Here is a 13,109-nt window from a genome sequence, read left to right as displayed (position 1 = left end):
TTGCTCACGGCACGCGCACGGCTCTCCACAGCGATTGCTCGCTGCACGCTGCACGGCTTTCCACAGGAAAGTGAGCATACACAGACCTCATCTTGTAACGGAAGCCCAGCGTAACACCCTTGATCATGTTCTGAACATGACTGCAGATGGTTATGACCATGGCCAGTTCCTTTCTGTTTCTCCACCATTTGTCAACCCGGAGCCTTTTCTTTTTCTTTCCAAGAAGACTCAGCTCCACGTTGATGTGATTGAAGTCCCTCCACAGAGTTCCCCTGGGGCCCTTCACAATGTCTGTGCGCCCCTTCAGAGTGATGTCGAACTATAGCATGGTTACCCAGTACTTTGTAGCTAATATCCACAAGTAATATCCTGTTTGTCTTTCTGGATCTGTGCTACCTCATTCAGGATAACTGCTTCTAGTTCCATCTATTTCATGATGTCATTACTTTAAAAAGCTGAGTTATATTCCATTATGTAATTGTACCACATTTTCTATATCCATTCTTCTGTTGAAGGGCATCTAGATTGTTTCCAGCTTCTGTCTTTTACAAATAAAGCTGCTATGGGCATAGTTGAGCAAGTGTCCTTGTAGTATGGTGGGGCATCTTTTAAGTGTATGCCCAGGAGTGGCATAGCTGCACCTAGAGGTAAAACTATTGACAATTTTCTGAGAAAGTGCCAAATTGATTTCCAAAGTGGTTGTACTACTTTGAACCAGCAATGGAGGAGTGTTCTCCTTGCTCCACATCCTCCCCAGCATGTGCTGGCACTTGAGTTTTTTATCTTAGCCATTCTGACAGATGAGTTAGAGAGACATTTTGATTTTCATTTCCCTGATGAGCAAGGGTGTTGAACATTTCTTTAAGTGCTTCTCTGCCATTAGAAATTCGTCTGTTGAGAATTGTTTAGATCTGTACCCCATTTTTTAATTGGGTTATTTGGTTTTTTGATTTTGAGTTTCTGGAGTTCTTTATATATTTGGATATAATCTCTCTCTTGGAAGTAGGATTGGCAAAGATCTTTTCTCATTCTATAGGGTACCATTTTGTCCTATTGATGATGTCTTTATATTTACAGAACACATTGTACAGAACACATTGTACCAATGTGTTCAAGACTATTCCCCACCTTCTCTTCTATCAGACTTAGTATATCTGGTTTTATGTTGGTGTTCTTGATCCAATGGGACTTGAGTTTTGTGTAGGGTGGTAGATATGGATCTTTTGCATTCCTTTACATGCAGACATCCAGTTAGACCAGCACCATTTGTTGAAGATGCTTTCTTCTTTCCATTGTATAGTTTTGGCTTCTTTGTCAAACTCAAATGTCCATAGGTGTGTGGGTTTATTTCTAGGTCTTCAATTCAATGCTATTTTCCACACATTGATCAACCTGTGAGTCTTTATGCCAATATCATGTGGTTTTTATTACTATTGCTTTGCAGTACATCTTGAAATCACAGATGGTGATACCTCTAGAAGTTCTCTTATTGTATAGGATTGTTTTAGTTATCCTGAGTTTTTTGGCTTTCCATATGGAGTTCAGAATTGTTCTTTCAAGGCCTGTAAAGAATTATGTTGGAATTTTGATGAGAATTGTGTTGAATCTGTAGATTGCTTTTTGCAAGATGGCCATTTTTACTGTGTTAATCCTACCTGTGAACATGGGAAATGTTTCCCCATCTTGTGATATCTTCAATTTCTTTCTTCAAAGGCTTCAAGTCATCTCTGTTAGTTGCTTTATTATTCTCATTAGAACTTCAAGTACCCCACTGACTAGGTATAGAGAAAGTGGACAGCTTTGTCTTTTCCCTGATTTTATTAGAATTGCTTTGTTTCTCTCCATTTCATTTGATGTTAGCTTTTGGCTTGCTGTACATTGCCTATACTGTGGTTAGGTATGCGCCCTGTATCTCTGATCTCTCCAGACTTTTATCATGAAAGGGTGTTGGATTTTTGTTAAAGGCATTTTCAGCATGTAATGAGATGGTCATGTGGATTTTTTTCTTTCAGTTTGTAGGTTGGATTATGTTGACAAATCTTAAGATATTGAATGGTCCTTGAATCTCCGGGATAAAGTCTATTTGATCTTCGTAGATGATGTTTGTGATATGTTCTTGGATTTGATTTGCTAGTGTTTTATTGAGTATTTTTATCTCAATGCTCATAAGGTCTGAATTGTTCTGCAATTTTCCTTCTTGGTTGAATCTTACTATGGTTTAGATATCAGGGTAACTGTGGCTTCATAAAATGAGTTTGCCAATGTACCTCCTGTTTCTATTTTGTGGAATAGTTTGAGGTGTGTTGAATTAGCACTTCTTTGAATGTCTCACAGAATTCTGCCTATGTACCATATGGCTTTAGTTTTTTGTTTGTTGTTTGTTTGTTTGGTTTTGTTTTTTGGAGACTTTTAACAACTGCTTCTATATCCTTAGGGGATATAGCTTTACTTAAATTGTTTACCTGATCTTGATTTCTAGTTTTATGAAGTACAGGTTTTTTAAGTTAAGACCTAATGATTCTTTGGATTTTCTTGGTATCTGTTGTTATGTCCCCCTTTCTCATTTCTGATTTTGTTAATATAGTAATCTCTCTCTCTCTCTCTGTCTCTGTCTCTGTCTCTGTCTCTGTCTCTGCCTTTTAGTTAGTTTGACTAAGGGCTTGTCTGTCTTGTTGATCTTCTTGAAGAACTAATTCTGGGTATATTGATTTTATTTTTTGTACTTTTCTTTTTGTGTTTATTTCATTTTATATTTCTGCTAGGAGTTTATTTCCTGTGTTGTATGTGTTTGCTTTTTTGTTGTTGTTGTTGCTCTAGAGCTTTCACTTGTGCTGTTAAGTTGCTAATATGTTACTGATTTCTTTATGAAGGCTCTTAGTGCTATGAACTTTCCTCTTATAGCATTCCTTTTATAGTATCCCATAAGTTTGAGGAATGTTGTGCTTTCATTTTCATAGAATTCTGCACAGTCTTTAATTTCCTGCTTTATTTATTTTGAGACCCAGTGGTCATTGAGTAGGGAGTTGTTCAGTTTCCAAGAGTTCGTAGGCTTTCTGTTGTTTTTGTTGGTGTTGAAGTCCAACTTTAATCCATGGTGTTCTGATAAGATACAGGGTTTTTATTTTAATTTTCTTGTATTTGTTGAGACTTGCTTTGTATGGTCAGTTTTGGAGAAGGTTCCATGAGGTACTGAGAAGAAGGAATTTTTGTTTGGATGAAATGTTCTGTAGATATCTATTAGGTCCATTTGATTCATAACATCTGTTAGTGTCATTATTTCTGTTTACTTTCTGTGTGGATGACCTGTCAATTGGTAAAACTTGATCTTGAAGTCTCCCATTATTGATGTGTGGGGTTTGATGTTGATTTAAGCTTTAGAAATGTATCTTTTACAAATGCGGGTGCTCTTCCATTTGGGGCATAGGTGTTTATACATTCAGAATTGAGTTGTCATTTTCATGGACTTTTTCTTTGATGAGCATGAAATCTCCTTCCCTATCTCTTTAATTTTGGTTGAAAGTCTATTTTATTAGATATTAGAATGGCTACTGTAGCTTGCTTCTTGGGTACATTTGTCTGAAAAAAAAACTTTTTCCAGCCCTTTACTCTGAGGTAGTATCTATCTTGGATGCTGAGATGTGTTTCTTGTATATAGCAAAATGATGGATCCTGTTTTCACATCTGTTCTGTTAGCCTGTATCTTTTTATTGGGGAATTGAGTCCACTAATGTTGAATTGTTGAGAGTAGAAAACACCAGACAAACTTCATATTGAAAATCAACAGAGTGACATAACTGCTGGGTATGGAATCTGTTGTCCTAAATCTATCAGGGATTCTATGTTGGAAATTCTTCCAGTGACAGAAGCCACCACTGGGTCTGACAATACCCTGACCTACAATACCTTGGTACACCTCATGCTCTCCACCTCACCACCAAAAGGCATTCCTTCCTCCTGTGTCTCCCCACCCCTCCTCTTCTCATGGGCTGGAAGGCCCAACTCATTTTCACCCAGCGATTGGCTTCTTGACATCTTTATTAGCCAATCAGATAATTAGGGGAAATTCCCCTACACATCTCCACTTAAATCTTTCTACTCCCAGAACTGCCTGGCTGTAATAGTATTTATATTGTACCGTTACTTTTTGTTTATGTATTCCCTCTCCAATGGCCCCTCTCTACCTTCCAGTTCTCTCCAGGTACTTTAAAGCAGACTCAGAAATCTGAAACCCAAAGCTAAGATCCACACTTGAGAGAGAATGTTAGATATTTTTCCTTCTGGCTTTCATTTATCTTATTCATCCATTTTCCTGCAAATTGCACATTTCATTTTTCCCTTTATATGAATAAAATTCCATTGGGTGTGTATAATTAAGACATTTTTGTTATCTACTCATCATTCTGTGGACATGTAAGCTGCTTTAATTTCCTAGCTATTTTGTACAGAGCAGCAATGACATAGATATGCAAGTATCTCTGTAGTAGGAGATGGACTCTTTTGAGTATATATATCCAAGAGTGACATAGCTGGGTCATATGGTAGTTGTGGATGTTTTAGGTTCAGGTTTTTGAGAATCCTCCGCCCTGATTTCCTCACTGAACACAGCAATTTACAGCCCCACCCTCACTTTACAGTGTGTTCTTCCTGTACATACTTGCCAAAATTTGTCATTTGGTCTCTTGATGATAGACTTTTCAATTAGGGTGAGATACCATCTCAGAGTAGTTTTAATCTACCTTTTCTATGATAATTAAGGATAACAAACACTTAAAAAAAATCAGCCACTTGTTTATTTTCTTCTGAGATCTGTTCAGTTTCAGAGCCTATTATTTGATTGTGTTGATTTCTTGGTATTTACTTTTTGAGATATGTTACTCATGATATTTCACGTCAGATATATAGCTTCTGAATATCTTCTGCCGTCCCTTAGCCTGCCTTTTCATGTAATTAACAGTTTTTCTTTGCTGTTCAGGGGGGTCTTTTCTTTTTTACAATCCTAAGGTCCAGCTCTTTAGTTGTTGCTCTTACTTCTTCAGTGATCAGAGTCCTGTTCAGAAAGCCCTTATTTATTCCTGTATTGAAGAGCCCTCCCTTTTTTCTCAGGCACTTTCAAAGTTTCTAGTCTTGCATTGAGATCCTTAGTCTGTTTGGATTTACTTTCACACTTATACATGTAGATAGTCAATTTTTCTTTCTTTCTCAGTATGTTTGGTTTTAGTAGCTAGGAAGACACTTTTATATCCTGAAAACTTTTATTGACCTGAAAGTAGTTTCCAATTCTACTTGTTTTCTGGTAGAGTCCTTGAGGTCTTTTATATTTAGAATAAAATTCTCTGCAAATAGCAGTATTTATTGGGATTATTATGTAATTTTTGTCCTTGAATTTGTTTATGTAGTTAATTATTCTGTTGATTCACACATGTTGAACTATCACTGCCTGTAAGGGATGATGTCCAGCTGATGGTGACCACTAGGATGTGTTTTTACATGTATTGAGAACATTTTTATCTATGTTCATCAGAGTTATTGGGTTGCTATTTTCTTTCTTTCTTTCTTTCTTTCTTTCTTTCTTTCTTTCTTTCTTTCTTTGTGTCTTTATCTGGTTTTGATATCAGGATAATATGTACTAACAAAACTAGGGCAATGTGAGAGAGATAATTTAAGCAGATCTCCCTCAAACAAAAAAAAATTGAGGTAATAATTAAAACAAAGCAAACCTCCAGTTTCAAAAAGCCCTTGTGCACATGGACTATTTAATAATTTTGCCAAACTTTAAAAAAGAACTAAAGTAATATTTCTTAAATTATCCCATAAACTATAAAAGGAAATCCTTCTGATACCTTTCACACAGTCAAATTCTTGCTGTTAAGGAAAACTTAGTGGGAGTCCTGTGTGCAGCAGATGAATTAGTCATAGTTCTTACTGTGTTTTTAACTTTATTGTTTTGGTAGTGTGACTCCTTACTTCTGCTTGGAATTTTAGAAACTGAGAGACATCAAATGTGGAGAATGCATCTTAAAGCAAAATATTTGATCCCTCAGCTCTGTTTTTTTTTCCCTCTCGAGGTAAAGCTACAAATATTAGATATATCTATAAGGAAACATTTTAAAAAGTTATTTACTGCCACCTTTTATTCTATTTTCTTTTTCCTTATAAACACAATAGTAATATACACATGTCAGTCCTAAAGAACAACATGCAGTCATCACGTTTGCCTTTCCTTCTAATAGGTCTTGCTTTCTCTAAGCCGTACTTGGTCACATTTCTGGAGCAAAGAAGAGAACCCTGGAATGTGAAGGAAGCTGCAACAGTAGCAGCACACCCAGGTAATGTGGGAATGAGTGAATCAATGGAGAGGTTCAGAGATGCTACAGAGAGGCAGGCATCAAAGTCTGGATGGATTAGGGGATCATTTTCAGGGAGAATGGTGTTTTAGAATGCTCCACTTATTATCTATTGTAGAAATTTTTAATCCCTATCAGGGATTTCTACCCCACCTTGATCATTTAGTTCCCAGATAAAAGACACATAACCTTTATATTTACAGTAAGCCTTAAAAATCACAAGACTTGGGTAGATATCTACCCTCCATGTTATTAGAATCTACTTTCCTATTTATAACCCCAAGTTATTACTTACTGTGTTTTATTTTGGCTACTCTTAACCCAATTGGCCAACCCTCAGGGCCACATTTTCATGACTCACCTAACCCATGGCAACTTTCTCTCCCTTCTCCATCTTTCCCTCCTCATGGTTTTTCTGGTTTCCCCTCCAACCAGGTCACTCAAAACCCACCTCCCTCTAATCCCTCCCAGGTCACTCAGAACCCACCTCCTTCTCGTCCCTCCCAATAATTGGCTGTAGCAAATTTGATTTAACCAACTGTTTTAAATCAAGGAACCAGGTTTGCAAAACCAAAGCTTATAAACATGAGAAGTCATTGGTAGGTCTCCTTGCTCTTCAGTGATGTCTGCATGCATGCACAGTGACTGTAGAGTGCCCTTTTGTGGGTTAGAGTAGAGATCGTTATGGACTTAACATTGTTTCCTAAGCCTCAGAAACTTGTACACAGTTATAATGACCTATTTGTCAAGGCTTCATAGAACAGTATCACTACAAATAAGTTTTTCTAATTACATTTACATGCTCAGTAATTAAAGTTCTTACCAGACTCTATGAATTATTCCTCTATGAATTATTATAATGTATTTCTGTGCATTTTTCTGCTACACACTGATTGCCAGTGACTTATGATGCATTATTTTATATGTGATAGCAAAAACTTATACACAGGTACAAGAGTATTTTTACTAGCTCACCAGTATTCGTTCAGAATTTTCCTTAATTTGCAATTCCATTTTCTGTGGTTTATTTTTGTATAGGCCTCCCTCATGTCTCTTGCTAATAGTCTTAGATCTAACTCTTATTTATTTTTTAATTAATTTATTTATTATATGTAATACACTGTAGCTGTCTTCAGACACTCCAGAAGAGGGAGTCAGATCTCATTATAGATGGTTGTGAGCCACCATGTGGTTGCTGGGATTTGAACTCAGGACCTTTGGAAGAACAGTCATTGCTCTTAACCACTGAGCCATCTCTCCAGCCCGTAACAGTTGGATGAGAGGTTTTAGGCTCTTTAGGACAGTGTAAGATAATAAAATGTCTACAAGATATGTGACTAGTTCCAATAAAATTGATGCTTATTTTTATATATTGAATATTAGTTCTATGTTTTCATGGTACATGTATTTTTTCCCATTGGTTACTTAATAGTTATTTTATCATGCTAAATGAATATTTCTAGAAGTTATCATTTCATAAACAATTGATAAATACGTTCCCTGTACTAAAACTTCTGTGATTTAAAGGTAAACTTGAAATTTTAAAACTCATTCAGCAACATCTTTTTTTTTTAAGATAAAAAACATGCAACATGAAACTTACTGTCTTCAATCTTTGGGCATTATTCAATACATTCAAATTGTATGCCACAAATCTTTCAAAACATAATTTAGCCTTCAAAACAAACATATTCTTAGGAAAATAATTGTGTATTTTTTGGCCCATCACATCTAGCCACCATTGAAATCTGTGTTCTATAAGGTTTTCTATTTTAGAATTTTGATGTATTTCTAATCAGATATTTGTCATATATAATGGGTTTATTTCATGTAGTATTCCCTCTAGAGTTGTCCTTATGATAAATATTTCATTATTGTTTACCTAAAATGTGTGTGTATATGTGTGTGTCTACTAAGGACTTCATATATGGAGTACAGAAGACAACCTGTAGGATTCAGTTTGTTTCTTCAACCATGTGAGTCCCTGGGAATCAACACCTTTATCCCCAGAGCCATTTTCCTGTCTTTAAAGTAATTACTTTTACATTTTAAAATGGAGTAATGTTCTACTGTTGTGAGTGGAAGTTTGCGTTATTTCATGTATTATCTAGTTTTTGACTGATGCTGCAATAAATACAATTATGGAACCAAGTCTATTTTCCTATAAATATGAGGGTAAAGTACACTTAGAACTGTATCAGAACTGTTTCTTGGGATGTAAGTATCTGTATGGAAGATAAACTTTATAATTATAGCTATATGGTTAATCTTTTACTGATATGTCCAACTTTACTCAACAGGAATAAAACCTTTTAAATTTAAAGAATGTGGCAATACCTTTCCTTGGAACTCACTTCTTATTCAACAACATAAAATTCATCCTGGAGCAAAACATTACAAGTGTGATGAATGTGGCAAGTCCTTTAATGTTCGGTCAACACTGTATAAACACCATAGAACTCATACTGGAGAGAAACCCTACAAATGTAAAGAATGTGGCAAAGCTTTTACGTGTTCTTCAAGCCTTAACCAACACCATAGAATTCACACTGGGGAGAAACCCTACAAATGTGAATGTGGCAAAGCCTTTAATAATTCTTCAGCTCTTACGCAGCACCAAAGAATTCATACAGGAGAGAGACCATACAAGTGTGAAGAGTGCGGCAAAGCCTTTAACAATTGCTCAGCCCGTACACGACACCAAAGAATTCACACTGGAGAAAGACCTTACAAGTGTGCAGAATGTGGCAAGACCTTTAATTTTCCCACATCACTTTCTCAGCATCAGAGAATTCACACTGGAGAAAAACCCTACAAATGTGAAGAATGTGGCAAAGCCTTTAACTGTTCTTCACATCTTAAACAACACCGAATTATACATACTGGAAAGAAACCCTATAAATGTAAAGAATGCAGCAAAGCTTTTAACTGTTCTTCAAGTCTTAACCAACACCGTAGAATTCACACTGGGGAGAAACGCTACATATGTGAGGAATGTGGCAAAGCCTTTAATAACTGTTCAGCCCTCACTCAGCACCAAAGAATTCACAGTGGAGAGAAGCCCTATAAATGTGAAGAGTGTGGCAAAGCCTTTTATAATTGCTCAGCCCTTTCTCGGCACCAAAAGATTCATACTGGAGAAAAACCCTATAAATGTGCAGAGTGTGGCAAGGCTTTTATTTTTCGCTCATCTCTCTCTCAACACCAGAGAATTCATACTGGAGAGAAACCCTACAAATGCAAAGAATGTGGCAAAGCCTTTAACTGTTCATCTCACCTTAACCAACATGGAAGAATTCACAGTGGAGAGAAACCTTATAAATGTGAAGAGTGTGGCCAGACGTTCATCTGTTCTTCCTACCTACATAAGCATCAGAAGATTCATGCTATTGAGAAACTCTATGAATGCAAAGAATGTGGTAAAACATTTAGCTGTTCTTCATACCTTAAGTATCATCAGAGATTTCATACTGGGGGAAAATCCTACACATGCAAAGAATGTGACAAAACCTTTAGGTCATCTTCATACCTTAGGAATCATCAGAGATTTCATACTGGAGAGAAGCCCTACACATGCAAAGAATGTGGCAAAGCTTTTGTTAACTCTTCAAGCCTTCTTGTACACCAAAGAATTCACACTGGAGAGAAACCATACAAATGCAAAGAATGTGGCAAGGCCTTTAGATGTTCGTCATATTTTAAGTATCATCAGAGACTTCATACTGGAGAGAAACCCTACACATGCAAAGAATGTGGGAAAGCCTTTGCTAAATCTTCATGTCTTATTTTACACCAAAGAATTCATACTGGGGAAAAACCCTACAAATGTGAAGAGTGTGGCCAGGCATTTATCTGTTCTTCATACCTGAGGAAGCATCAGAGGATCCATACTGGTGAGAAACCATACACATGTGAAGAATGTGGCAAAGCTTTTAGCATTTATTCAACCTTTGCTCAACACCAGAGAATTCATACGGGAGAAAAACCTTATAAATGCAAGGAATGTGATAAAGCATTTAATAATCATTCAGCCCTAATTAAACATCAAAGGATTCATACTGGAGAGAAGCCCTATGCATGCAAAGAATGTAGTAAAGCTTTTAATAATAGCTCAAGCCTTATTCGACATCAACGAATTCACATTGGAATTGAAACCCTAGAAATTCAAGGAATTTGGCAGGGCCTTTAGTAATAGTTCAGTGCTTATCTCCAAAAATTCATGATAATGAAAAGCTGTAGAAACGAGAAAGGTGACTAATAAGTATTCTATACATATACAGTGTAAAAAATCATGCATGAAAGAAAGCCTACAAGTTCAAATAGTGTTGCAACTTTCTCAACTCTTCATGTCTTACTGATAGCAGAGAATATATACTGAGGAAGCCTACACGTGTCAATGATGTGTCAAGGCTTTTACTGACTGTTCACTCCTCATCAGTGAACTCATGCTTCATAGAAATCTTCTCCATTGATTGACTTTGGAAGGGACTCTGTCCAGTATGTGTGGGTAAAGTAATTCTTCTGGAAGATGTGTACACATAGGCTGTAGTAAAGCGCATACCTCAGATCTTAACAGATCTGAGTTACTATAGGTGACAAATCTCATAAATATATGGGATGATGTAAAAATGAAGTAAATATTGCTTATAAGTTATGAGACATTATGTAATAGAAATAAATCATTGTAGACACCAGAATTATACACACAGCTCAGTAAGGATAAGAATTTATTAATGAAACCTTAGATACTATGTACATTTACATATTCATGCTTGAAAACAGAAGTGAACACAATTCTCAAGTCTGTCAAAAGAACATGACTAGTTTCTAATTGATTTTAGTATAGTTCTTTTTCTTCAGAGACAATAGAGTGGATATAAAATAAAGGTTGTGTGTGAAACGTAACATTTTAAAATAAATTTGAATGGTTCATATATTTTTTTATTGGATAACATTATTCTATCATAGACATTAAAATATTCCACCTTACTAAAGGAGGTAGATGACAGGTTTCAGATGTATACTGCTGAGAATTATTTGAATAAGTGATCATTGTATCCCAGATGCCAGTGTCTATCAAAATATTTGGAGGATATTACTCAAATATGTTATATATTTGTTCATCCCCTTCTTGTGATACTAGGAATTAAGTAGTTTTAGGTGGGTAATTATGTCCTAGCTTTCTGAATCTTGAATTGTATTACTATTTATCATACACACACACACACACACACATTTGAGAATAGTAGCATGGCTGCTGGCTATATAGTCATTGTGTGTGTGTGTGTGTGTGTGTGTGTGTTAGTGCACCACTCTTTGACCTATAAACCCCATTCGAATTTGATATTTACTACATTGTCTGAAATATTCTACATTTATAATCAAATAAACATTAGGAATTAAGAGAATATTTGAAGCACCATGTGCATGTTCATGCTTGTAACTATACCTGGCCTGACGGGCGGGAATTGATATGTTCTCATAGAAACACTGTCCTTTACTTTTTCCTTCAAGCTATTGCTACAGTGGCCCTCAAGAAAATAGAATTTCTCTAAGATCCTGCTGGGAGAAAAAAAAAGCCCTGGGGCATCCATAGGAGAGTCAAGCCTTTTGGAAAAAGACTTAGTTTGTATAATAGCTTTGCTAGAAAGACTAATCTTGATCTTGAAGGAGAAGCATGGGGCTTTGACTGTGGTGGGCGGTATACCATGCCTTGGTTGGACTGCTTAGTTGTGTGTCTCTTTTGCCTTTTATTTATTGTATTTTATTATATTTATTTTTATATTGATTATATGTGTTACATGTAAATATATTATTATATTATCTATATAATACCACATTGTGTTAGGATTCTGAAGATGAACTAGGAAGTAATTGTATCACCTTTTCTCTTTTCCCAGTGTGGTTACATTGAATAAATTTTTTTTTATTATTTAGTTTTTAATTTTTGCTTTTCACTCTTAATTTGGTTGTCACTCGGCTTATCAGTGATGGGTGGTAGAAACTGGCTAGTTGACTCACAGGCTGAAAGAAGAAAGAGTAATTGATGGAGTAAAAGTTAATTTTGGAATAGTTGGCAGTCCATAGAAAACTTAACCACACCATTTCCTGAAAAAGACAGCTACAAAGTACACACACTTACCCCCACATGCACACTCATACACATTACACACACACTTGACCATTTGGAAAGTTCTACAAAATGTCATGGATACTGGCTTTATGTCTCTTGATGCTGATTTTCATCTAAGTGGGGAAATCATACATTATCTATTATTTTGTCAAAGTCCACAAAACATCATTTGGATATCTATGTGCTTTTAAGAATATCTTAATGTAGCCGGGCATGGTGGTGCACGCCTTTAATCCCAGCACTTGGGAGGCAGAGGCAGGCAGATTTCTGAGTTCTAGGCCAGCCTGGTCTACAGAGTGAGTTCCAGGACATCCAGGGCCACACAGAAAAACCCTGTCTTGAAAAACAAAAACAAAAAAATCTTAATGTTATTTAATGGTTTTCAAATATTACTTTGAAAATTTAATCCCAGAGTTTCTATATGTGTATACATTGTCTTGCGTCATGTGTTTTCAACACAGTTTAAGTCATTTTTTACTTGTTCCCATCTGTTTAATAAAGTACATCTTAATATTCAATAAGTTTACTGAATCACTTTGTACAGGTGAAAACTAAGACGGGTTCATAGATCATGGGTTTCTGGGAAACGTGTATGGAAGAAGTGCAGTACAGGTACCTCGTGTTGGCAACTG

The 13,109-nt window shown here is 36.1% G+C and overlaps 1 protein-coding gene and 1 pseudogene across 1 annotated transcript in view; one reads left to right on the top strand and one right to left on the bottom strand.

The window, feature by feature from the left end:
• Window positions 1-1,682, bottom strand: part of LOC110308416 — a 2,083-nt pseudogene extending 401 nt beyond the window's left edge.
• LOC110308522 (zinc finger protein 91-like) overlaps window positions 1-12,743 on the top strand; it is a 21,097-nt gene extending 8,354 nt beyond the window's left edge. Inside the window, exons 3-4 of the mRNA XM_021180967.2 lie at window positions 6,231-6,326; window positions 8,645-12,743. Coding sequence (XP_021036626.1) covers window positions 6,231-6,326; window positions 8,645-10,533 — 1,985 coding nt within the window. The 3' untranslated portion in view covers window positions 10,534-12,743. The remainder of the gene's footprint in view (window positions 1-6,230; window positions 6,327-8,644) is intronic.
• The last annotated feature ends 366 nt before the right edge of the window (window positions 12,744-13,109 follow it).

The sequence above is a fragment of the Mus caroli genome, chromosome 13, assembly GCF_900094665.2.
Source record: "Mus caroli chromosome 13, CAROLI_EIJ_v1.1, whole genome shotgun sequence".
In the NCBI taxonomy this organism is placed as follows: domain Eukaryota; kingdom Metazoa; phylum Chordata; class Mammalia; order Rodentia; family Muridae; genus Mus; species Mus caroli.
This window is presented reverse-complemented; position numbering and strand designations above follow the sequence as displayed.